Source organism: Chiloscyllium punctatum, chromosome 32, assembly GCF_047496795.1.
Source record: "Chiloscyllium punctatum isolate Juve2018m chromosome 32, sChiPun1.3, whole genome shotgun sequence".
Lineage (NCBI taxonomy): Eukaryota > Metazoa > Chordata > Chondrichthyes > Orectolobiformes > Hemiscylliidae > Chiloscyllium > Chiloscyllium punctatum.
The window spans coordinates 43,794,237-43,818,440 of NC_092770.1; the positions used below are offsets into that span (position 1 = coordinate 43,794,237).

The 24,204-nt window shown below is 41.9% G+C and overlaps 1 protein-coding gene across 1 annotated transcript in view; it reads left to right on the forward strand.

Moving 5' to 3' along the window:
* The first annotated feature begins 16,798 nt into the window (after window positions 1-16,798).
* LOC140458293 (stimulated by retinoic acid gene 8 protein homolog) overlaps window positions 16,799-24,204 on the forward strand; it is a 37,250-nt gene continuing 29,844 nt past the window's right edge. The window contains exons 1-3 of the mRNA XM_072552695.1: window positions 16,799-16,844; window positions 18,728-18,934; window positions 19,865-19,940. Of these exons, the coding sequence (XP_072408796.1) occupies window positions 18,734-18,934; window positions 19,865-19,940 (277 nt within the window). The 5' untranslated portion in view covers window positions 16,799-16,844; window positions 18,728-18,733. The remainder of the gene's footprint in view (window positions 16,845-18,727; window positions 18,935-19,864; window positions 19,941-24,204) is intronic.

Here is a 24,204-nt window from a genome sequence, read left to right on the forward strand (position 1 = left end):
TATCCCACTTTTAAGTACGGGAGACAGTGGTGTAGTGATGATGTCCCTTCATTTGGTTGATAATCTTGCAACAAGGGTTAAAAACCCAGTGTGGCAGCTGGTAGAATTCACATTAAATTAATACATCAGTTATAAAACTTGTCTCCGCAATAGTGACCATGATAATTATCATTAACTGTTGTTAAGAAAAATAACCCATCTGGTTCACTAATGTCCTTTTGTGAGGAAATCAGTCATCCTTGCCTGATCTGGCCTACAAGTGACATCAGGCCCAGATAATGTCTCAACTGCCCTCCAAATTGTCTGCAATTCACTCAGTGCAAAAGCAATCAAGGGTGAGTAATGCCCATAATGCCATTAGAAATGAAAAAGTGCTTATTTGCTGATACAAATTCATATAGGATGTTCTAGCATTATTTTCACAACTAACTGTGCAGTTAAAGTATAAGTGAGCAAGATTGTTAGTGCACACTGATAGTATAATCACGGGAGCAGTAAAAGCTTATCTTTTCCACAGTTTGCCATTTTGTGTAGGTATGCGCAACAGTGCAACTTTACTAATGCAGTTTCAAAACTATTTCCTCCTTATACACATAAAGATTATACAAACAGGATAGAACAGTTTGTGAAGATGATCTTACAATAAGAAATGAGCAAACGGAAAGGCATATTTTCACAGAGAACTGTTGCCTGTCATAAATTGTTTGAAAAATTAAAAGGTGTACAATAGATAAATATAATTTAAGGGCAAGGATATTACTTAAAAGTTCTAGCTTCCTACTGATTATTGAGAGGTAGATATTAATTGTTATCAAATTCTGGAAGCTGTGAGATGTGCTTATCTGGATCCAATTCCAATAGATCAGAGGCTGAAAGCCATCAAACTCTCCAATCTGGCACTCAAAAACTCCATGCAACAGTCCAATGCATCCAAGGCCAACGTATTCATTATTTCTTTTGGCATTAATAGGAAGGAGATGCCTGCAGATATGCCTGTAAGTCATGCATACTCCAGACCATATCACATTGGCACTGAGAAAACTCCCTTTAATGTGTTACAATAGTGGATATGGTATTCTGCTGCAAATGCTGGAAGATATCTTCAATAGCTCAATATCATTTCATAATGTGAAATAATCTTTTCTAAAGAAAAATTGAGGCCAACAGATTCTTTAAAGTTCATTTCTTGAGCCTTCACTAGAGATCCTCAGTTTCTGGGAGTAATTTCAAGGCCTGCGCCTGTTTCAGGCAACAATCATCTTTCCCTGAAGCAAAAGCACTTGTCACATCTGCTTCTTCATCTGGTTCTTCTTCCTGTGTCTCATTAAGAAGAGGAAGTAAAAGAAAATGGATGGTAAGAAACGGAAAAGCAACAACTCCATCAAAATAATCCAACAACACCAAGCCCATTATTCCTCTGCTCCCAAAAGCCTCTACAATGAACTTCACTCTATTGCTTCGTCCTCAAAGTATGTCAGAGACTTGACATCTGGGCATATTCACAAGTTCATTCCCACACTACAAACCAGGAGAATTTAAAGTGTGTAAATGTTCTATAATAAACTTCAACAAAACACAGGTTATTAGTGGTTGAGAATGTCAGATATTGAGAGGCAGAAAGAATATCAGGGAGCACATTCAGTTAGGTAAAGGGACGAATGACATTGTGTTTGTTCTCCTTTGAGCACTGAGGAGATTTAAAATAGATTTTCAAAAATCACAAAAGGCAGTGCTAAACTAAATAGGAAAAACTATATCCTGGTGGCAAGGAGTGTAGGAAACCAGAGGGCACAGGTTTCAACTAATCAGCAAAAAAAAAAGGCCAAGTAAATGAAGATAAAAAAACTGTGTAATCAGTTATGATCTGGAATGACCTGCTTGGGAGTATGGTGGAAGTAGGTTCAAAAATAAGTTTCAGAAGAAAATCAGCAAATTCTTGAAAGAGAGAAGCTGTAAAGCAATGAAGGAAGTGTGATGATGCAAGTCGAACTGAAAAACTCAAAACCATCACTGGCATGATGAACAGAATAATGCCCTTCTAAGCTGTAAGGTTCTACGGTCACAGCTGAATATTTTGCAAAAAGAACCTGGAGTAAAAACATTAAAGGGACATTTGAAACGTTGGAATGCATTCAAGCCTTGCTCTATCACATAGTTATACGGATCTCAACTAATGTGATTACTAATGTTTCTTTCCCAGTGAAGCCGCTAACAGAATGAACCTACTTTATTTGCATAGAGCAACCACTGTTTTTCTTTGTTAATCACAAAATAGCTTAGCTACTGTTACCTGCTCTCCATTAAGCAGAATTACTGTAATGACTGAATTAATGAGGCACAGCAACAGCTCTCTAAGATAAACTCATTAGATATGGAATGTGAAAACCTGCTTAAGGACTATAAAACGTTATTAAGTCTTTGCTATTCATAGCATCTTGTACCACTTCTAGAATTTAAACAGAAAGCAACTCTAGTTAAATCTTGTCGGTGTTATTTCACATAGTAAACTTGTGGATAAGGGTACCACCACCTGGTATAATCAATAAACAAAGATGTATTAGGTCCTGGCCATACTAATTGATCTTACCCATGAGTGTTTGATGCATTGCTATTGCCTTCAACATCTTCAGAAAAAGTAGTATTATCGTTAGACTATTAATCCAGAGAGAAAGTGAAGACAGCAGATGCTGGAGGTCAGAAGCCTGATGAACAGCTTATGTTCAAAACGTCAACTCTCCTGTTCTTTGGATGCTGCCTGACTGGCTGTGCTTTTCCAGTGCCACACTTTTTGACTATTAATCCAGAAACGCAGGTAATGTCCTTGGGACCCAGGCTTCAATCCCACCAAAGCAGATGGTGGAACTTGAATTCAAATTTTTAAAACATTTTGAATTAAGAATCTACTTATGACCATGAAATCATTGTTGATTGTCAGAAAAACCCATCTGGTGCACTAATATCCTTCAGGGAAGGCGATCTGCCATCCTCACCTGATCTGGCCTACATTTGACTCCAGAACGACAGCAATGTGGTTGACTCTACAGCACTCTGAAATAGCCCAGCAAGCCATTCAGTTGTACCAATCGCTACAATGTTTCAAACAAATGTAACTGGATGGATCACCTGGCATTAACCTAGGCACCAGAAAAAAACAATAGCAGAACAGTTGACCCCGCAAAGTCCTCCTTACTAACATCTGGGGGCTAGAGCCAAAATTGGCAAAGCTGTCTTTTCACCGGTGTGGGGGAATCCAGAAATAGAGTGTGACGGGAAGATTTGAAAGGGACCTTAGGGGCAACGTTTTCACACAAGAATGTAGTGCATCTATGGAATGAACCGCCAGAAGATGTGGTGGAGGCCAGTACAATTACAACAATTTTAAAATGCATGTGGATAGGTATATGAATAGGAAGGTGAGTTTTGAGAAGATTTGAAGCTCAGGCCCCTTAGATCTCTTTTATATCTTTCCCCTCCCATCCTAAACCTATGCCCTCTAGTTCTGGACTCCCCGACCCCAGGGAAAAAACTTTGTCTATTTATCCTATCCATGCCCTTCATAATTTTGTAAACCTCTATAAGGTCACTCCTCAGCCTCCGCGCTCCAGGGAAAACAGCCCCAGCCTGTTCAGCCTCTCCCTGTAGCTCAGATCCTCCAACCCTGGCAACATCCTTGTAAATCTTTTCTGAACCCTTTCAAGTTTCACAACATCTTTCCGATGGGAAGGAGACCAGAATTGCGCGCCATATTCCAACAGTGGCCTAACCAATGTCCTGTACAGCCGCAACATGGCCCCCCAACTCCTGTACTCAATACTCCGACCAATAAAAGAAAGCATACCAAATGCCTTCTTCACTATCATATCTACCTGCAACTCCACTTTCAAGGAGCTATGAACTTGCACTCCAAGGTCTCTTTGTTCAGCAACACTCCCTAGGACCTATACACTTTATGGTAAAGTCCTGCTAAGATTTGCTTTCCCAAAATGCAGCACCTCGCATTTATCTGAATTAAACTCCATCTGTCACTTCTCAGCCCATTGGCCCCTCTGGTCCAGATCCTGTTGTAATCTGAGGTAAACCTCTTCGCTGTCCACTATACCTCCAATTTTGGTGTCAACTTACTAACCTGCGAACTTACTAACTGTACCTGTTATGCTCACATCCAAATCATTTATGTAAATGACAAAAAGTAGAGGGCCCAGCACCGATCTTTGTGGCACTCCACTGGTCACAGACCTCCAGTCTGAAAAACAACCCTCCACCACCACCCTCTGTCTTCAACCTTTGAGCCAGTTCTGTATCCAAATGGCTAGTTCTCCCTGTATTCCATGAGATCTAACTTTGCTAATCAGTCTCCCATGGGGTACCTTGTTGAACGCCTTACTGAAGTCCATATAGATCACATCTACTGCTCTGCCCTCATCAATCTTCTTTCTTACTTCTTCAAAAAACTCAATCAAGTTTGTGAGACATGATTTCCTTAGCACAAAGCCATGTTGACCATCCCTAATCAGTCCTTACCTTTCCAAATACATGTACATCCTGTCCCTCAGGATTCCCTCCAACAACTTGCCCACCACCGAGGTCAGGCTCACCGGTCTATAGTTCCTTAGCTTGTCTTTACCGCCCTTCTTAAACTGTGGCATCACACTTGCCAACCTCCAGTCTTCTGGCACCTCACCTGTGACTATTGATGATACAAATATCTCAACAAGAGGCCCAACAATCACTTCTCTAGCTTCCCACAGAGTTCTCAGGTACACCTGATCAGGTCCTGGGGATTTATCCACATTTAACCGTTTCAAGACATCCAGCACTTCCTCCTCTGTAATCTGGACATTTTGCAAGATGTCACCACCTATTTCCCTACAGGCTATATCTTCCATATCCTTTTCCACAGTAAATACTGATGCAAAATATTCATTTAGTATCTCCCCCAATTTCTGTGGCTCCACACAAAGGCCGCCTTGTTGATCTTTGAGGGGCCCTATTCTCTCCCTAGTTACCCTTTTGTCCTTAATATATTTATAAAAACCCTTTGGAATCACCTTAATTTTATTTGCCAACGCTACCTCATGTCCCCGTTTTGCCCTCCTGATTTCCCTCTTAAGTATACTTCTACTTTCTTTATACTCTTCTAAGGATTCACTCAATCTATCCTGTCTATACCTGACATATGCTTCCTTCTTTTTCTTAACCAAACCCTCAATTTCTTTAGTCATCCAGCATTCCCTATACCTACTAGCCCTCCCTTTCACCCTGACAGGAATATACCTTCTCTGGATTCTTGTTATCTCATTTCTGAAGGCTTCCCATTTTCCAGCCATTCCTTTACCTGCGAACAACTGCCTCCAATCAGTTTTCGAAAGTTCTTGCCTAATACTGTCAAAATTGGCGTTTCTCCAGTTTAGAACTTCAACTTTTAGATCTGGTCTATCCTTTTCCATCACGATTTAAAAACTAATAGAATTACAGTCGCTGGCCCCAAAGTGCTCCCCCACTGACACCTCAGTCACCTGCCCTGCCTTATTTCCCAAGAGTAAGTCAAGTTTTGCACCTTCTCTACATCCACATACTGTATCAGAAAATTGCCTTGTACACACTTAAAAAATTCCTCTCCATCTAAACCTTTAACACTATGGCAGTCCCAGTCAATGTTTGGAAAGTTAAAATTCCCTACCATAACCACCCTATTATTCTTACAGATAGCAGAGATCTCCTTACAAGTTTGTTTCTCAATTTCCCTCTGACTATTGGGGGGTGTATAATATAATTCCAATAAGGTGATCATCCCTATCTTATTTCGCAGTTCCACCCAAATAACTTCCCTGGATGTATTTCTGGGAATATCCTCCCTCAGCACAGCTGTAATGCTATTCCTTATCAAAAATGCCACTCCCCCTCCTCTCTTGCCTCCCTTTCTATCCTTCCTGTGGCATTTGTATCCTGGAACATTAAGCTGCCAGTCCTGTCCATCCCTGAGCCATGTTTCCGTAATTGCTATGATATCCCAGTCCCATGTTTCTAACTATGCCCTGAGTTCATCTGCCTTCCCTGTTAGGCCCCTTGCCTTGAAATAAATGCAGTTTAATGTATTAGTCCTACCTTGTCCCTGCCTGCCCTGACTGTTTGGCTCACTTCTGTTCTCAGCTGTACCCGTCTCAGATCAATCTCTTTCCTCACTATCTCCCTGGGTCCCACCCCCCCACCTTACTAGTTTAAATCCTCCCAAGCAGTTCTAGCAAATTTCCCAGCCAGTATATTAGTCCCCTTCCAATTTAGGTGCAATCCGTCCTTCTTGTAAAGGTCACTTCTGCCCCAAAAGAGATGCCAATGATCCAAAAATGTGAATCCTTCTCCCATACACCAGCTCCTCAGACATGCATTCATCTGCTCTATCCTTCTATTCCTGCCCTCACTAGCTCGTAGCACTGGGAGTAATCCAGATATTACTACCCTTGAGGACATCCTTTTTAAATTTCTGCCTAACTCTCTGTAATCTCCCTTCAGAATCTCAACCATTTCCCTTCCAATGTCGTTGGTTCCAATGTGGACAATGACCTCCTGCTGGCCCCTCTCCCCCGTGAGAACATTCTGCACCCTCTGTGAGACAGTCGATCTTATTTATTTCTCCAGATTTCTGATGTTTTTTGAGTAGGGCTGTGATTCCATCACCAAGAGTGGCTCAGCAGCAGTATTACTGATCAAGCTGGTCAGGTCCTAAAGGACATCACTGCTAGAATGGGTCTACAGCAGATGGTGAGGGAACCAACAAGAGGGAAGAACATACTTGACCTCATCTTTACCAGGCTGCCAGCTGTAATGTATCTCTCCATGGCAGTATTGGTCAGGGTGACCACAGGGAGACAAGGTCCCGCCTTCAAATTGAGAATAACTTCCATTGTGTTACATGGCACTGTCACCATGCTATATGGGACACTCTTTGAACCAATCTAACAACTCAAGTCTGGGCATCCATGAGGCTTTGTGGGCCATTAGCAACAGCAGAATCATACTCCAGATCAATCTGCAATCTCATGGCCCGGCTTATCCCCTCTTAACCATTACCATAAAGCCAGGGGATCAACCCTGGTTCAATAGACAGTGCAGGCAAGTATGCCAAGAGCAGCAGCAGACGTACTGAAGATGAGGTATCAACCCAGTGAAGCCACCAAACATAACTACTTGCGTGCCCAACTGAATAAACAGTGATTGACAGAGCCAAGTGATCCCACAACCAACGGATCAGATCTAAGCTCTGCAGTCCTGCCACATCCAATCGTGAATGATGGTGGATGATTAAACAACTCACTGGAGGAAGTGGCTCCACAAATATCTCCATCCTCAATGACGGAAGAGCCAAACACACCAGTACAAAAGGTAAGGTTGAAGCTTTTGCATCAATCTTCGGCTAGAAGTGCTGAGTGGATGATCCATCTTGGCCTCCTCCAGTCATCCCCAGCATTACAGATACCAGTCTTCAGCCAATTCCATTCACTCCATGTGATGTCATGGAACAGTTGGAGGCACTGGATACTGCAAAGGCTACGGGCCCTGACAACATTCCGGCAATAGTACTGAAGATTTGCCCTGAACGTACTACTACCCTAGCCAAGCTGTTCCAATACAGTTACAATACTAGCATCTACTCAACAGTGTGGCAAATTGACCAAGTATGTCCTGTACATAAAAAGCAGAACAAATTCAACTCAAACAATTACCACCCCATCAGTCTCTTCTCGATCATCAGTAAAGTGATGAAAAGTGTCATCAACAAGGCTATCTAGCTGCATCTGCTCGGCCATATCCTGCTCAGTCATGTCAAGTTTAGGTTTTGTCAGGTTCACTCAGCTCCTGACCTCATTACAGCCTTAGTTTAAACATGGACAAAACAGCTGCATTCCAAAGGTGAGGTGAGAGTGATAGCCCTTGGCATCAAGTCTGCATTTGATCGAGTGTGGCATCAAGAAGCCCTGGCAAAACTGGAATCAATAGGTTCCGGCGGCAAACTCTTCAGTGGTTGGGGTCATACCTGACACATAGGAAGGTGGTTGTGGTTGTTGGAAGTCAATCATCCCAGCTCCACAATATCTCTGCAGGAGTTCCTCAGGGTAGTGTCCTAGGCCCAACTGTCTTCAGCTGCTTCATCAATGATCTTCCCTCCATCATAAGGTCAGAAGTGGGGATGTTCACCAATCATTGCACAATGTTTAGCACCATTCATAACTCCTCAGATACTGAAGCAATCCAAATGCAACAAGATCTGGACAATATACTGGCTTGGACCGACAAGTGGCAAGTAACATTTGTGCCACACTAGTGCCAGCCTATGACCATCACTAATAAGAGACAATCGAACCACTGCCCCTTGACATTCAATGATGTTACCAGCACTGAACCCCCCACTATCAAAGTCCTGGAGGTTATCTTTGACCAGAAACTCAATTGGACTCACCACATAAACACAGTGGTTACAAAAGCATATCAAAGGCTAGGAGTACTGCAGTGAGTAACACACCTCCTGACACCCCAAAACCTGTCTACCATCTACAAGGCACAATTCAGGAGTGTGATGGAATACTTACCACTTGCTTGGATGAGTGCACCAACAAGCAACTTAACACCATCCAAGGCAAAGCAGCCCACTCGATTGGCATTGCATCCACAAGTATCTACTCCCTCTATCACCAACGCTCAGTAGCAGCAGTGTGTACTGTCTATAAGATGCACTGCAGAAATTCCCCAAAGATCGTCTGACAGCACCTTCCAAACCCACGACCAATTCCACCTAGAAGGACAAGAGCAGCAGTTTTATATGGGAACACCATCACCTTCAAGTTCCCATCCAAGCCATTCACCTTCCTGATTTGGAAATATTTTGCCATTCCTTCACTGTCACTGGGACAAAATCCTGGAATTCCCTCCCATCTGCTGTTGGTTTAACCAACAGCAGATGGACTGCAGCAGTTCAAGGCAGCTCACCACCACCTTCTCAAGGGCAACTAGGAATGAGCAGCAATGTCCACATCCCACAAATGAATAAATAAAAATAAAGTAGACCCAAATAGTAAAATGTGTAGCTCTAACTCACCACTGACTTGTAATATTTCTCAAAAGATTTAAAAATGTTCCTTTTCTCATTTGCTAACATTGTCATTGTCATGATAATTTTGCTATGATATTGACAGTCTTGCTGCCACCATTTTCTTCCTCATCAGTCAGGTGCGCTGGCATAAAGAATCCTGTTGCCATGAAGAAATAATCCATTGTGTTCAAAGGAAAAATATATTCAGGTTTCTAAGATAAAATAAATAATTTACATTGAATTGTACTGTTGATTTGATTAGTGCTTGTAACGCCCTCCTCACTGCAACATTTGCCCTCCTTAGTAATGGTCCTATAGCAGAACATAAAACAAAGCAACTTTTCAACCTGAATTTGAGTTGAAGTATTGTACCATCCTGATTAAACACCTGAAAAGATGACCTAAGCTCCTCCACATTTATTGATATTTGGCTGACATTTAGAAATGTAAGATTTATTTGAATTCTTATCAGAAGGAACAGGAAAGTGAATAGTAGAGATCAAAGATGTCAGAACTCCATCATAGCACCATTAAAAGGGGAATAAAAGATTAAATCTGAAAATGGAATGTACAAAATAATTGAGAAGATGCATGGCTGAGTTTTAACTATGAACAAAGTTTTCCTTGTAACAAACTTCAAAAATGTAGTAAAGCAGGAGGGCAGCTGGTAAGGCATCAAAGTAGACCACAATTTCCTCAATGCAGCCAGGCCATCGCAAGCTATGTTCAGGACAGACAGATTTACGAATAAAGGCCTTAAACAGACATTTGCTCCATTATCCACATAAGCAAAGGGCCTGAGGATATCATTTAATACCTTTATCTACATGATAAAGGCAGACATTCAGTACAGAAGGTTTGTGTCCTTGCCACAATATTGGGTACTTTATCAATGTAAATGAAAATCAGAAGATATGATATTACTAATTTTACATGATCAGTCAGCATCAGAATTACCTCCATTTCATCACTGAACTCTTTTTTTTCTAAAGTGTTTAAAATACTTATACTTTGTTGCCAACTGGCATTTGGTGAGCAGTGCTGCTCCCAATAACTTTGCTAAGGTGAGGAGACAAACTACACTGATAACAAAATGATTATTGTCTCTGAAAAAAGTAGTTTAATAGTTTTAGAATCTACTTAAATATATGTTATAAGTTGGTCCATTTTGGGCTGCCACGGCAGTATTTCACACCAGCAGCATGTCTTGCTTGCATGGACCACAGAATTGAAGTTCACTGAAAAACGCATTCAGAAAAGCAACAGTGTGGTTTGTCCCCTATTTTATATTTGCATTAGTTGAACAATTGAGCCATTCTCTTCTAAGGAGACAAAATTAAATGTTTAATACTTCACTGGAAAAGCTAATAGTAGATTAAATTTAGATTGCAGTGATTCCGTGAATTATTTCCACATTATACCTAGCTCATATGTCTGCACCAACCGACCTCCTGTTGTCATACTGTTCTCACATTTATTACATCAGAGTTTTCCTGTTATAAATTATTACATTTACATTTATTATTGATCTGCTCTATGTCAAAATGTACAATTAAAATGTACAATTTGCAACAAAAGCTACTATAACTTTGAAATGGATAAATAGTAAATTGACAAACTGGCTCCTAGAGATCACATGTGACACAAGTTCTTTTCGGACCAGACTGAAAAGTTACAACAGGTCCTTTTAAATTCAATGAACACGTCTAAGGGTAAACCAAAACTCCTTGACAATAATTTTCCTGGAGATGTGACTAGCTCTTACCACCTCACTAAAAAAATCTGAGATAATGACAGCCATTCAAGTTAATGGCTGACACAGTTAAAAAGTTTGAGGAGAAAGTGAGGACTGCAGATACTGGAGATCAGAGCTGAAAATGCGTTGCTGGAAAAGCGCAGCAGGTCAGGCAGCATCCAAGGAACAGGAGAATCGACGTTTCAGGCATGAGTCCTTCTTCAGGAATGAGGAAAGTGTGTCCAGCAGGCTAAGATAAAAGGTAGGGAGGAGGGACGTTGGAAATTAGGAGGTTAAGGTGAGGGTGATAGGCCGGAGTGGGGTGGGGGCAGAGAGGTCAGGAAGAAGATTGCAGGTTAGGAAGGTGGTGCTGAGTTCGAGGGTTGGGACTGAGACAAGGTGGGGGGAGGGGAAATGAGGAAACTGGAGAAATCTGAGTTCATCCCTTGTGGTTGGAGGGTTCCTAGGTGGAAGATGAGGCACTCTTCCTCCAGCCGTCGTGTTGCCATGGTCTAGCGATGGAGGAGTCCAAGGACCAGCATGTCCTTGGTGGAGTGGGAGGGGGAATTGAAGTGTTGAGCCACGGGGTGGTTGGGTTGGTTGGTCTGGGTGTCCCAGAGGTGTTCTCCGAAACGTTCCGCAAGTAGGCGGCCTGTCTCCCCAATATAGAGGAGGCCACATCGGGTGCAGCGGATGCAGTAAATGATGTGTGTGGAGGTGCAGGTGAATTTGTGGTGGATATGGAAGGATCCCTTGAAGCCTTTGAGGGAAGTAAGGGGGGAAGTGTGGGCACAAGTTTTGCATTTCTTGCGGTTGCAGGGGAAGGTGCCGAGAGTGGAGGTTGGGTTGGTGGGGGGGTGTGGACCTGATGAGGGAGTCACGGAGGGAGTGGTCTTTTCGGAATGCTGATAGGAGAGGGGAGGGAAATATATCCCTGGTGGTGGGGTCCGTTTGGAGGTGGCGGAAATGACGATAGATGATACGATATATATGGGGGTTGGTGGAGTGGTAGGTGAGGATCAGTGGGGTTCTTTCCTGGTGGCGATTGGAGGGGCGGGGCTCAAGGGCAGAGGAGCAGGAAGTGGAGGAGATGCAGTGGAGAGCATCGTCGATCACGTCTGGGGGGAAATTGCGGTCTTTGAAGAAGGAGGCCATCTGGGTTGTACGGTATTGGAACTGGTCCTCCTGGGAGCAGATGCGGCGGAGACGAAGGAATTGGGAATATGAGATGGAGTTTTTACAAGGGGCAGGGTGGGAGGAGGTGTAGTCTGGGTACCTGTGGGAGTCGGTCAGTTTATAGTAAATGTCCGTGTTGAGTCGGTTGCCCGAGATAGAAATGGAGAGGTCTAGGAAGGGGAGGGAGGAGTCTGAGATTGTCCAGGTAAATTTGAGGTCAGAGTGGAAGGTGTTGGTAAAGTGGATGAACTGTTCAACCTCCTCGTGGGAGCACGAGGCAGCGCCGATACAGTCATCGATGTAGCGGAGGAAAAGGTGGGGGGTGGTGCCAGTGTAGCTGCGGAAGATGGACTGTTCCACATATCCTACGAAGAGGCAGGCATAGCTGGGGCCCATGCGAGTGCCCATGGCTACTCCTTTGGTTTGGAGGAAGTGGGAGGATTGGAAAGAGAAGTTGTCCAGAGTGAGGACGAGTTCAGTCAGTCGAAGGAGGGTGTCAGTGGAAGGGTACTGGTTGGTACGACGGGAAAGGAAGAAGTGAAGGGCTTTGAGTCCTTCGTGATGGGGGATGGAGGTGTATAGGGACTGGATGACCATGGTGAAGATAAGGCGTTGGGGACCAGGGAAGCGAAAATCATGGAGGAGGTGGAGGTGGTGTCCCGAACGTAGGTGGGGAGTTCTTGGACTAAGGGGGACAGGACCGTGTCAAGGTATGCAGAGATGAGTTTGGTGGGGCAGGAGCAGGCTGAGAAAATGGGTCGGCTGTGGCAGTCAGGTTTGTGGATTTTGGGCAAGAGGTAGAAACGGGCAGTGCGGGGTTGTGGGACTATGAGGTTGGAGGCGGTGGATGGGAGATCCCCTGAGATGATGTTAAAAAGTGAATTACCTGGACAAATGCAATGACCATTGTGATTCAACAATGGGATAATGGCCATTTTCAAGTTCTAAACTACATAAAAGTCTGACTGTGAACAGTCATTATGTGCCGTGCACTCAAGAGAAACTTGGGAGAACCTCAAGCCATCACTTCTAGCTGAATTGTGAACAGCATGTGAGAATTGGTATTTCCATTTGCTACCAGGAATTAGAGCAGAAGTTGCTCAGAACACCCCGCAGTTCTCTCGTAAAGAAATCCATGGAGTCTTCAAGTGCTGTTAGAACCAGTAAAGAAACAAGCAACCCCCTTAGTTCCCTGAGCTGCTGTACCAACAAATGAAAAATTCAACCATTCAACAGCAGAAGCCATTTCAACTGATGAATCTGACTTGACATTTTAACCTCTTCACTTTAGGAAAATTACTTCCAAGCAGGCCTGGCCTACAGCGACTGATCTTATTTTCATCTTATAGGTGTCCTTACTTAAAATCCTTTTATTTATGGAACATTCAGCAAACTATTGTTTCATAAAGCTGTGCTATTTAGTTTTAAATTTAAACAAAAACAAAAATGGGGATATGTATCAGGTTACACAAATTTTTAGCTCACAGACTACTCTGAGCACACACCTACTGTGCGGTCATGACAGCTACTAAATGTTGTCACCTTACAATTACACCCTTATTGCTATTGCAACTTTGCCTTTTACTTCCATTGTGAATAGTTCCTCTATAGTGCGTGGCTGTCTTGTTTTCCAGCTAATAAATTCTCCATTCTCTTGGTAACATCACTGCTATTGTAATGTCTATTGTTACAATTTCCACAGAGGCCAATAACTGTTTTGCTCCTGTCATTAGCTTTTTTCTGAGATACTTTGAAAGGTATTAGAATGGCCACCCCACCTGAATGGATTTGTATTTGAGTTCTTTCTCCATTGAAAGCAGAACACAAGGTATTTTCTCCCAATCAAGATGTTTATCAGGAATTCACCTTACCCATGTAAGCGATTCTCTCACTTTTCAGCATATTCTATCTTGTCTTATGATAAATGGGTCATTTTAAACATAACCTTTTTGTATCCTTCAACTATCTAGCTCATGATCCAAAATGCAGTTTCTGCAAAAAAACATTTTTAAAAAATGAAGTTAGCCATATTTTCCAAGCATCTGAGCTCTACAGATATAGGTCTTTAATGTGCCAACCCTGCTTTTCAAAGGTATCTGCTTCTTAGGCACCTCTTCAACTATCTGATGGTTTTCCTGCTGTGTCTAATGACCTTCCTATTACAGGCCCTCCACAATGATGTTTATTTGCCAGCAAAACCTCTGAAAGATGCACCAAACAATGCTGAACTTTAAAACATTAGTCTGGCTGTATCAAAGTATACCACCTGACCTATCAAGACACCTTGTATTCTTTGTTAGGGACAAAAAAAAACTGCAGATACTGCAATCCAAAGTAAACAAGCAGGAGGCTGGAAGAACACAGCAAGCCAGGCAGCATCAGGAGGTGGAGAAGTCAATGTTTTAGGTGTAACCCTCGTAATATTCTTTGTCAAAACGTGTGGTGCTGACAGCCGGTCAGGCAGCATGCGTGGAGGAGGAGAGTTGACATTTCAAGATAAGCTTGTGCTTGAAACGGCAACTCTCCTGATCCTCAGATGCTGCCTGACCATTGCGCTTTTCCAGCGGTGCACTTTTTGACTCTGATCTCCCGCATCTACAGTCCTCATTTTCTCCTACCTTATGTTCTTTGAAATTCTGATACATCTTCTGATTATTGTAATGGATGCAGAAATCTAAAAACGCATGTTCATAAATCCCTAGGACTATATTCCTAATAGGATCGTCCAATTGACAGCATCTTCCGATGCTGACCCGACCAAGAGATTGCACGGCAAGAAGGCATCTCATTTCCAAGGAATAAAAATGTAATTGCATCAGAAGCAGTTCAGAGGAGGTGCAATACATTAATTCTAGTGGTGAAAGTCTTACGGGGAGAGATCAAGCAGTTTAGGCCTATATTCACTAGAGTTTACAAGGAAGAAAGAAGGTCTAATTGAGGTATATAATATCCTTACAGTGATTAGTAAAGTAGAAACGGAGATGTTTCCCCTCATGTGGCAAATCTAGAATGAGAGGCTAACAGATGGCAAATTTAAAACAAGTGAGGAGGAATTATTTCTCTCAAAGAGCATGAGTCTGTGGAATTCACTAGCCCAGCCATGATAGTATTAAAATTCAGACCAGGTTCAAGAGGTTGAATTACCTACTCTTTCTCCTTGTTCTTATGGTTAAGCAAACCCAAATACCACTTCATGTCCAGTACCTGCCTGTCAGAATGTACAGCAATCTTGCCCTAAATAGCAAAATTTGTTTTGTTGGTTTCAATAACTTAATTAAAACAGTTAAAATCTTTGGATAGAATGTCAAAAGCTGCCTTAGTCTGTGCAACATCACAGGTGATTTATAATTATATTAAAATCATTAAACAATATATAAAATTGTTTGTGAAAAATTGGCCTGTGCTTTGGTAACCCACTTTGCTTTGTCAGTTTCATCTCCTGTGCATATCAACTCCAAGGTTTGGACCCTGAATCCTACACCTGAAGTCACCATTCATCAGACCTGAAATGCTCCTTTGAAAGAGCTACTCAATTCATAGAATCATAGAATCCCTACAATGTGGAAACAGGCCATTTGGCCCAACAAGTCCACACTGATCCTCTGAAGAGTAACGCACCCAGACCCAGTCCCCTACCCTACTACTCTACGTTTACCCCTAACTAATGCACCTAATCTAGACACCCCTGAACACTGTTGGCAATTTAGCATGGCCAATTCACCTAGACTGCACATCTTTGGATTGTAGGAGGAAACCGGAACCCCTGGAGGAAACCCACACAGACACAAGGAGAATGTGCAACCTCCACAGGAAAGTCACCCAAGGCTGGAATCAAACTAGGATCCCTAGCGCTGTGAAGCAATAGTGCTAATCACTGAGCCACCACGCCACCCAATTATTCCCAATCTTTCCTCTTTAATTATGCAATCACAAATTTTCCAGAAGATCACGGCCCATCACTGCATGCTTCCATATCTATGATGACAATTTCAGGCTGATTGGTTCCCCCAGAGCCAAATCTCCTCTCCCTATCACCTTATAAAAGAAATTTGCAATTCATATACTCTTCCAGTACATTAATGTCAAAATCCAATTCTTTCCTTATCCTACAGTCAGAATTACACAAACAACATGTTTCGTATAAGTTAACTGAGCCAAAAGGAATATGTACCCAATTGTGTAGTTGTGACCAGGACAGACCTACTAAACTTAATTGTAAAGAAGATATAATAAAATCAATATTGATTTTACTTGTGAATGGAATAAGATTGAAAACTATACATTTATGTTAGCCTCCCAGCCTGGAAACCTTCAAGTTAATTCTGGTTCCTCGAACTGGTTGTTGAATGTCCTGCTGGGATGGTGCAGAGTCTGAGGCTCAGGTGAGCACCCATATGCCTCACCCTTTTTCTTCTCTCTCCCTTCCTCCCTGTGCTCCACCTCTCACAACCCTGCTCCCTAACCCTTTCTCCCTCACCATTGCCTTCCTTCACTTCTCACTTCCTCTTATTCCCTCCACCACGGCCGCCACTGTTCCTACTCCCGCCCTTTTCATGCTCCGCTTCCATTGGCTGATGAGTTGCTACCCGGAGCACGCGAAAGCTTCCTATTGGTCCAAAGAAGAAAATGGAACGAAAGGTGTCAAAAACAATATGCGGAGGGCGCGAGCAGAAAAACATACAGGAGAGAGAGAGAGAGAGAAAGGAGTGAAAGTCAGAGCAAAATAGCAGTAGGAGAGTGAAGGTGAAAGCGAAAAAAACAGCAACAGGAGAGCGAGAAAGTGAAAGTCAGAGAGAAAACAACACGAGAGTGGTGAAAGAGAGAAAAACAGCAACACGAGAGAGAGAGGTCAGAGAGACGAACAGCAGAATCAGGAGTGAAAGCGGTCAGATGTGATTAAAAATCCCGGCTAGAATTGCAGGGCTTGTTTATTATACTTTGGATAATTGTGTAATATGGTCACTGTGCTCTATTACAAATGACAATAAGTATCACAGTCAGACTTAGGTTTGGTTTTATATTCAGATTATAGTTTATCAGAAAATCATCATGACACTAGTACAAAACAATATCTAGTCTGGTTAATCTTTGTACTTGGTTTCAGTATTCAGGATGAAGTCTTTGATGAATGTTACATTGGAAATAACACAACACCAGGCTATAGTCCGACAGATTTATTTGGAAGCACTAGCTTTCGGAGGGCTGCTCCTTGCTCCGAAAACTAGTGCTTCCAAATAAACCTGTTGGACTATAGCCTGACGTTATGTGATTTTTAACTTTGTACACCCCAGTCCAACATTTGTTACATTGGGGACTGACCTCTTGGTGCCCTTGTTAACTCCCTCATGTGGTTGGAGCAGTGAAAGGCAATGGTCAGAAATCCGTTACTGCTTTTTTACGTATTGTGTTTGGTATTGAAGCAGATTTTTTAAAATGATCATTCACTGAGCCAGGAACTACTTAAATACTTTACGTATATGAATTGTGAACAGTAACTTCCTTACCACCGGATTGCAATTGTCCTTTTAATGAGTGATAGAAAATTAAAACTAGCTAGGCTGGGGTTGTTTTCCTTAGAGCAGAAAAAGGCCAAGAGGGAATCGGATTGATTTGTACAAAATTATGAGGGATAGAGGTATAAGCTTTTCCCATTAGAGATATCAATAAGGTAAGAGTTGGAATTTAAAGAATTTTCTTCATCCAGAGTGTGGTGGGTAGCGGGAAGTCATGGCCTGAAGCAGAAACCATCACAATATTTAAAAAGTAATTAGACTTGAAGTGCTATACAAGACTACGGGCTTAGTGTTTGATAACTGGTGTGGAAACAATGAAGGACGTCTTTCCATGTTGCGAAACTCTATCACTCTAAAACTTACCTTAGTTTGTTTTGACATACCTGTCAATGCTTTTAAACTTTCAACTTCTAAATCAAGGATCCATTGTTGCATTGTCATTGAGGATGTACTGTATTAACATGGAGGACTGCTGTTTGCTAACAGTTGAATTGCTAAGGCCACTGTTCACTGCATATATTATACATGTGTATATAAGCACGTTTTCTCTTAGATATTGTAAATATGACATTGAAACATTCAGATACTGCCACGTTAGGGATATAGTAATTATGATGAGGTGTATACCTGAAGGATAAAACAAACAAATAGCCAGGTGTAGTGGGTAAATGTCAAATTTGGATTCAAAATGTGGAGAATATTTTATGCACATTTCAGTCAGTGCTATAGATTCTATGCTATAGATTCTGAAGTGATTTGAATGAGGACCAGGTAGATCTTACCGACCATGAGATCCCTGATTGGGGTTGTTAACCTGGGCCAACCAAGGAGCTCTGACTGACAGGTATAGACACAAGATTCAGAGAGTCTCCTCATTCTAGGGACTGGCTCTGAGCTGGCTGGTCAGACCCCTGTATTGTGCACATGTAAATAAAGGGTGATTTGGTGACAGGATGCCAGGCTCTTTGCAGTTATTTTAGACTGTGTTATTTAAATCACCCACTTCAGATACTTTATAAACTACTGAAACAGACAATGGAGTCCTATGAGTAATTAGATAGAATCTAATTGAGAAATATCATCAATCATGTACAGGTACCTCAATACTTCATAGGACAGTATTACAGAAAGTATTTCCACAAGTCTAATCTATGAAATGGATAGATCTGCTAGTCATGTTTAAAAGTTTACACATGTCTGTATACGTCCATGTTTTAGATTTAAATGGAGAGCTCTGGAGAATGCACTAGTCCTTACACAGATGCTAGCCCTAGCTTTTTGGCAATGCTGCAAGAAGTGGAGCCTCGGGTGGCTCGTCGCCGCCTTTCTCAAGCCCGACACCGTGCAAAGCTGGCAGGTCTTTTCAATCATCTACGGGACACAGTATGTCCTCAGTCCAAGAGGACCAAGAGGACCACTTCAAAAGTAAGAGAGGTTCGAGCATCAGTTTAAAAATAAAATACTGCATATGTGAAATTCTGAAGTAAAAACTGGAATACTCTGCTGCTCAGACAGTAGCTATGGAGGGAAAAATAGAGTCCACATTTCAGCTCAAATGATTTTTGATCAGAAAGGTATTTCTTGTTTAAATTGACCAACAGTGGTTTGTCCCCTGAAATGAATCGAATATGATCTGGTTTATAACAAAGACTGATATTGCTGGAAAACTCAATAGATCTGCAGCATTTGTGAAGAGAAAGCAAAGTCAATATTCGAGGTCCATCAGATGAAGGGTCACTCATCTAAGTAATGCTGACTTTGCTTTCACTCCACAGATGCTGAGTTTCTCCAGCAATTTTTGTTTTTGTTTCAGATTTCTAGCATTCACAGTTCTTTGTTTTATTTTGATGTGTGTAGTATTTCGTGCGTAAGTTAAAAGGGTCTCAAGGAAACATCAGACGGTAACTTTCATATTTTTAATTATGTATCAACAAACTTATAGAAATTGAAATCTTGTTTATATTACAAAATTTCAAGTTATCTATGTCTGTCAGTATTTGTTGTACAAAATGTTGCATTTTACAGTTTAAGATAGAGATGAAATATAGTAAATTACAAAAACAATACTGTAAGAAACAAATTATATTGTATCTATTTCACTTTATGCCTATAAAGCCTGCTATTTCCCTTTGGTTTGAGAATATAACAAAAGGTAAATTGACAGCATCAGAATGGTTCTCCTCGTCCTAATCTGTACTTTATAGTAGTTGCCATGAGGAATAAAACATGCAACCTTCCCTGTTGCTTTGATTTTAAAAACAGTCCTTGCATCTGAATTGATACCATAGAATTAAATGACTTTCTTTATGCTATGGCTTGGCTAAACATTTACTATAAACTGTATTTTACTTGAAGTGGCAGGTACTGCGTAAGACAAAGAATTACATCTTGGACTTAGAACGAAAGCTAGAAACTTTGCTGAAACTTAAAGGTCAGTATATGCAGACATATACAGCACAGAAACAACCAGTCCATGCAGTCCATAATCCCAAACTAAACTAGTCCCACCTATCTGTACTTCCCCCATAGCCCTCCAAACATTTCTTATCCATGTAATTATCCAAATATCTTTTAAACATTGTAACTGTACCTGCATTCACCACTTCTTCTAGAGGTTTATTCCACACAAGGGGCACTCTCTGTTTTTAAAAAATTGCCCCCATGTCTTTTTAAAATCATTCTTTTCTCACCTCAAAAATATGGCCCCTAGTCTTGAAATTCCCCACCCTAGGAAAAAGATACCTGCCATTTACCTTATGCAGAAGTATTATGTTAATTCAGTTTTTTAAAAAATTCCACATTCAGTGAAATGTCAGCAAACAAAAACAATGGTCACTGATTTCTGGTAATGCAGTGAATTTAAATTCATACATCTAGTTGAGTTTGGTTTAAAAGTTGCCTGTTGAGTGCTGAAGAAAATAGAGAATTGGGTGGAGAAGCAAAGTATTGAGGGGTGCATGTCTACAAATGTAATGAAGTCCTCTATTTGTATCTGTTTTTGTACTGAGCAAGCCAGCATTTATGGAAAAAATCGTGTCAAGAGTTATTTAGTGGTAGCATTCAGTTTTACCCAGCAACAGAGGAAGGAGCTTATTTTCAGCTTTTTGATAGGTCACTCAGGACAGTTTGGAAATTACTAAAGAAGATATCCAAAGGTTACAGGCAGGAACTGAGATTGTAAGGGAATGACAGAAGTAGACATTTTAGGAATATTGCACTTAGCTGTCTGGACAGGCAGCTGATCTACAGAGTCTGCGTAGGGTACTAAGTGAGGAGTCAAGAGTGTCTGGAAGGTTGTATGTTATTCGAACTCAGGAAGAATTCCCAGATATTAGTGGGTAGGTATGTGTTGAAGTCAGGCCTCAGAAGGAGCCCTTGTGTGTTGGGAAAATGAAAAGCTATGGGTTGTAGAAGGCTCTGAGATGCTTAGAAGAACTATGCAAGCTTTATACTTCACTACAGCTGAGAACGTGGGATTTGAAAAGCTTACCAGCAGTATTTGTTTGATATAACTAAACAAGATTGGAGTTTAAGGAAAGAAAATGAGGTAAGATCAGCTCATTGAAACTAGCTGTTGATGATCAGCTAGAGTTATGCTTGTGAATGCGTACAGGGACAACCAGGGAGCTGGTAAGCAAAGGAGAATGATTGACCAAAATGGGAGAAGTCATTGAGGCAGTCCATGGTGAAGTAGTTCGTGAGAGAGAGTACCAAGACCAGATCAACAGAAGTGAACAATTGTGATTTGTTATGAAATTTAGTGAGATCTGATGACCCTCTGCATTCAGTAGTGACTGGGACCTAGCTTTCTCTCATTTGCTATTTGACATGTGCTATGAAGTATTCAATCACCATCTATTACCTATGTTGCCACCTTTTTAATTTGGCTATTATAAATAATTATATATGTATTATAGATTATATTACTGTTCTAATGTTACTGTTTTAAGGGAGATGCTGGTTTGATTAAAGGACGAGGGTATTTGAGTGGGTTTTGGAGGAGCTGAAAATGTGTTGCTGGAAAAGCGCAGCAGGTCAGGCAGCATCCAAGGAACAGGAGAATCAACGTTTTGGGCATCAGCCCTTCTTCAGGAATGAGGAAAGTGTGTCCAGCAGGCTAAGATAAAAGGTAGGGAGGAGGGACTTGGGGGAGGGGCGTTGGGAATGCGATAGGTGGAGGGAGGTCAAGGTGAGGGTGATAGGCCGGAGTGGGGTGGGGGCGGAGAGGTCAGGAAGAAGATTGCAGGTTAGGAAGGCGTTGCTGAGTTCGAGGGATTTGACTGAGACAAAGTGGGGGGAAGGGGAAATGAGGAAACTGGAGAAATCTGAGTTCATCCTTTGTGGTTGGAGGGTTCCCAGGCGGAATGAGGGTTCCGCCTGGGAACCCTCCAACCACAAGGGATGAACTCAGATTTCTCCAGTTTCCTCATTTCCCCTCCCCCCCACTTTGTCTCAGTCAAATCCCTCGAACTCAGCACCGCCTTCCTAACCTGCAATCTTCTTCCTGACCTCTCCGCCCCCACCCCACTCCGGCCTATCACCCTCACCTTGACCTCCCTCCACCTATCGCATTCCCAACGCCCCTCCCCCAAGTCCCTCCTCCCTACCTTTTATCTTAGCCTGCTGGACACACTTTCCTCATTCCTGAAGAAGGGCTGATGCCCTAAACGTTGATTATCCTGTTCCTTGGATGCTGCCTGACCTGCTGCGCTTTTCCAGCAACACATTTCCAGCTCTGATCTCCAGCATCTGCAGTCCTCACTTTCTCCTCGTTGGTTTTGGAGGAGGTGGGTGAGGACCGAGGATAAGTGGGAGGTTAAGGGAAGTAAAGATGGTAGAGTGAATGAGGGGGACGTGGGACACATTCAACTCCTCCCATTTCTGCTGCCACGACTGAAGCACTACCTATCCCTTCCACCACTGAAAAACTGAAGGCGAATTTCTCCAGCTCAACAACTCTTGTTCTCCCTTTCCCCCTTCCAAATTAACTTCATCTGAGGTCACTTGAGGTTTTTGGCAAGGAAGCATTGTCCTGGGGCTTGAAATGAAATGGATAATGATATGGTAAATGTTCTGGATGCAGGTTTGCTCGGTGAGCTGGCAGGTTCGTTTCCAGATGTTTCATCACCCTATTAGGTAACATCTTCAGTGGGCCTCAGGCAAAGCACTGTACATGATTCCTGCTTTCTATTTATATGTTTGGATTTCTTTGGGTTGGTGATGTCATGTCCTGTGGTGATGTCATTTCCTGTTCTTTTTCTCAGGGGGTGGTAGATGGGGTCGAACTCGATGTGTTTGTTGATAGAGTTCCGGTTGGAATGCCATGCTTCTAAGAATTCTCGTGCGTGTCTCTGTTTGGCTTGTCCTAGGGTGGATGTGTTGTCCCAGTCGAAGTGGTGTCCTTCCTTATCTGTATATAAAGATACTAGTGAGAGAGGATCATTAGTATCCTTCCATACAGATAAGGAAGGACACCACTTTGACTGGGACAACACATCCATCTTAGGACAAGCCAAACAGAGACATGTACGAGAATTCCTCGAAGCACAGCATTCCAAATGGAACTCTATCAATAAACACATCGAGTTAGACCCCATCTACCACCCCCTGAGAAAAAGAACAGGAAATTACATCACCACAGGACATGACATCACCAACCCAAAGAAACCCAAACATATAAATAGAAAGCAGGAATCATGTACAGTGCTTCTCCTGAGGCCCACTGAAGATGTTATCTAGTATGGTGACGAAATGTCTGGAAATGAACCTTCCAGCTCAGCGAGCAAACCTACATCCAGAACCTAAACCTGAGCTAAAATTTTCTCAAAACTCGCTAATATAGTAAATGTGTTTAATTAATTCTCAGAATTCTGCAAAGAGTCTGTCAGACTGAAAGGCAGCAAATATAACTGCTCCATTTAAAAATAGAGAAAGGCAGGAAACAATATGCCAATTTTTGTCATGGACAAATTATTAAAATTCATCATTTATAATGTTATACCTGGTACTCAGGAAAATTCAAGGTAATCAGGAAGAGTCAGCATGGTTTTGTAAAAGGAAAATTATGCTTATCATATTAATTGGAGTTCTCTAAAGGAGTAACATGCTCTATGGATAAAGAGCTCTCGGTGTTATGAGCGTGGATTTCCAGAACACACACGACAAGTGCCAAATGAAAGATATTTATGCAGCACAGGATCTCATGGTGTGGGGGGTAACATTGGCTTGGATAGAAGATTGGCCGGATTTTCTTCTGATTGGCAGGGTTTGATTAATGGAGTTATGCAGGTGCCTATGCTGGGGTCCCTGCTTTTTACACTTTATATCAATGACTGATTAGGGGAGTAACAGCTTGGTAGCTGAATTTGCAGATGACATAAAGATAACTAGGAAAGCATGTTGTGAAGAGAATGTAAAGAGGTTGCAGATGGATACGGATAGGTTGAATGAGTAGATAAAAATCTTGTCAGATGTAGTATAATGTGGGAAAATGTGAAGTTGTTCACTTCAACAGGAAGAATAAAAAAAAGCAGACTGTTAAAAGGGGGAAATGACTCCGGAGTCCTGCAGAGGTGCAGAGGGATGTAATAATTGGTCTAGTGCATGAGTTCACAAAACATTACTGTATGGATACAGCAAGTAATTATGAAGGCTAATAGTATGCTATCCTGTTTTATGAGAGGAATTGAACATAA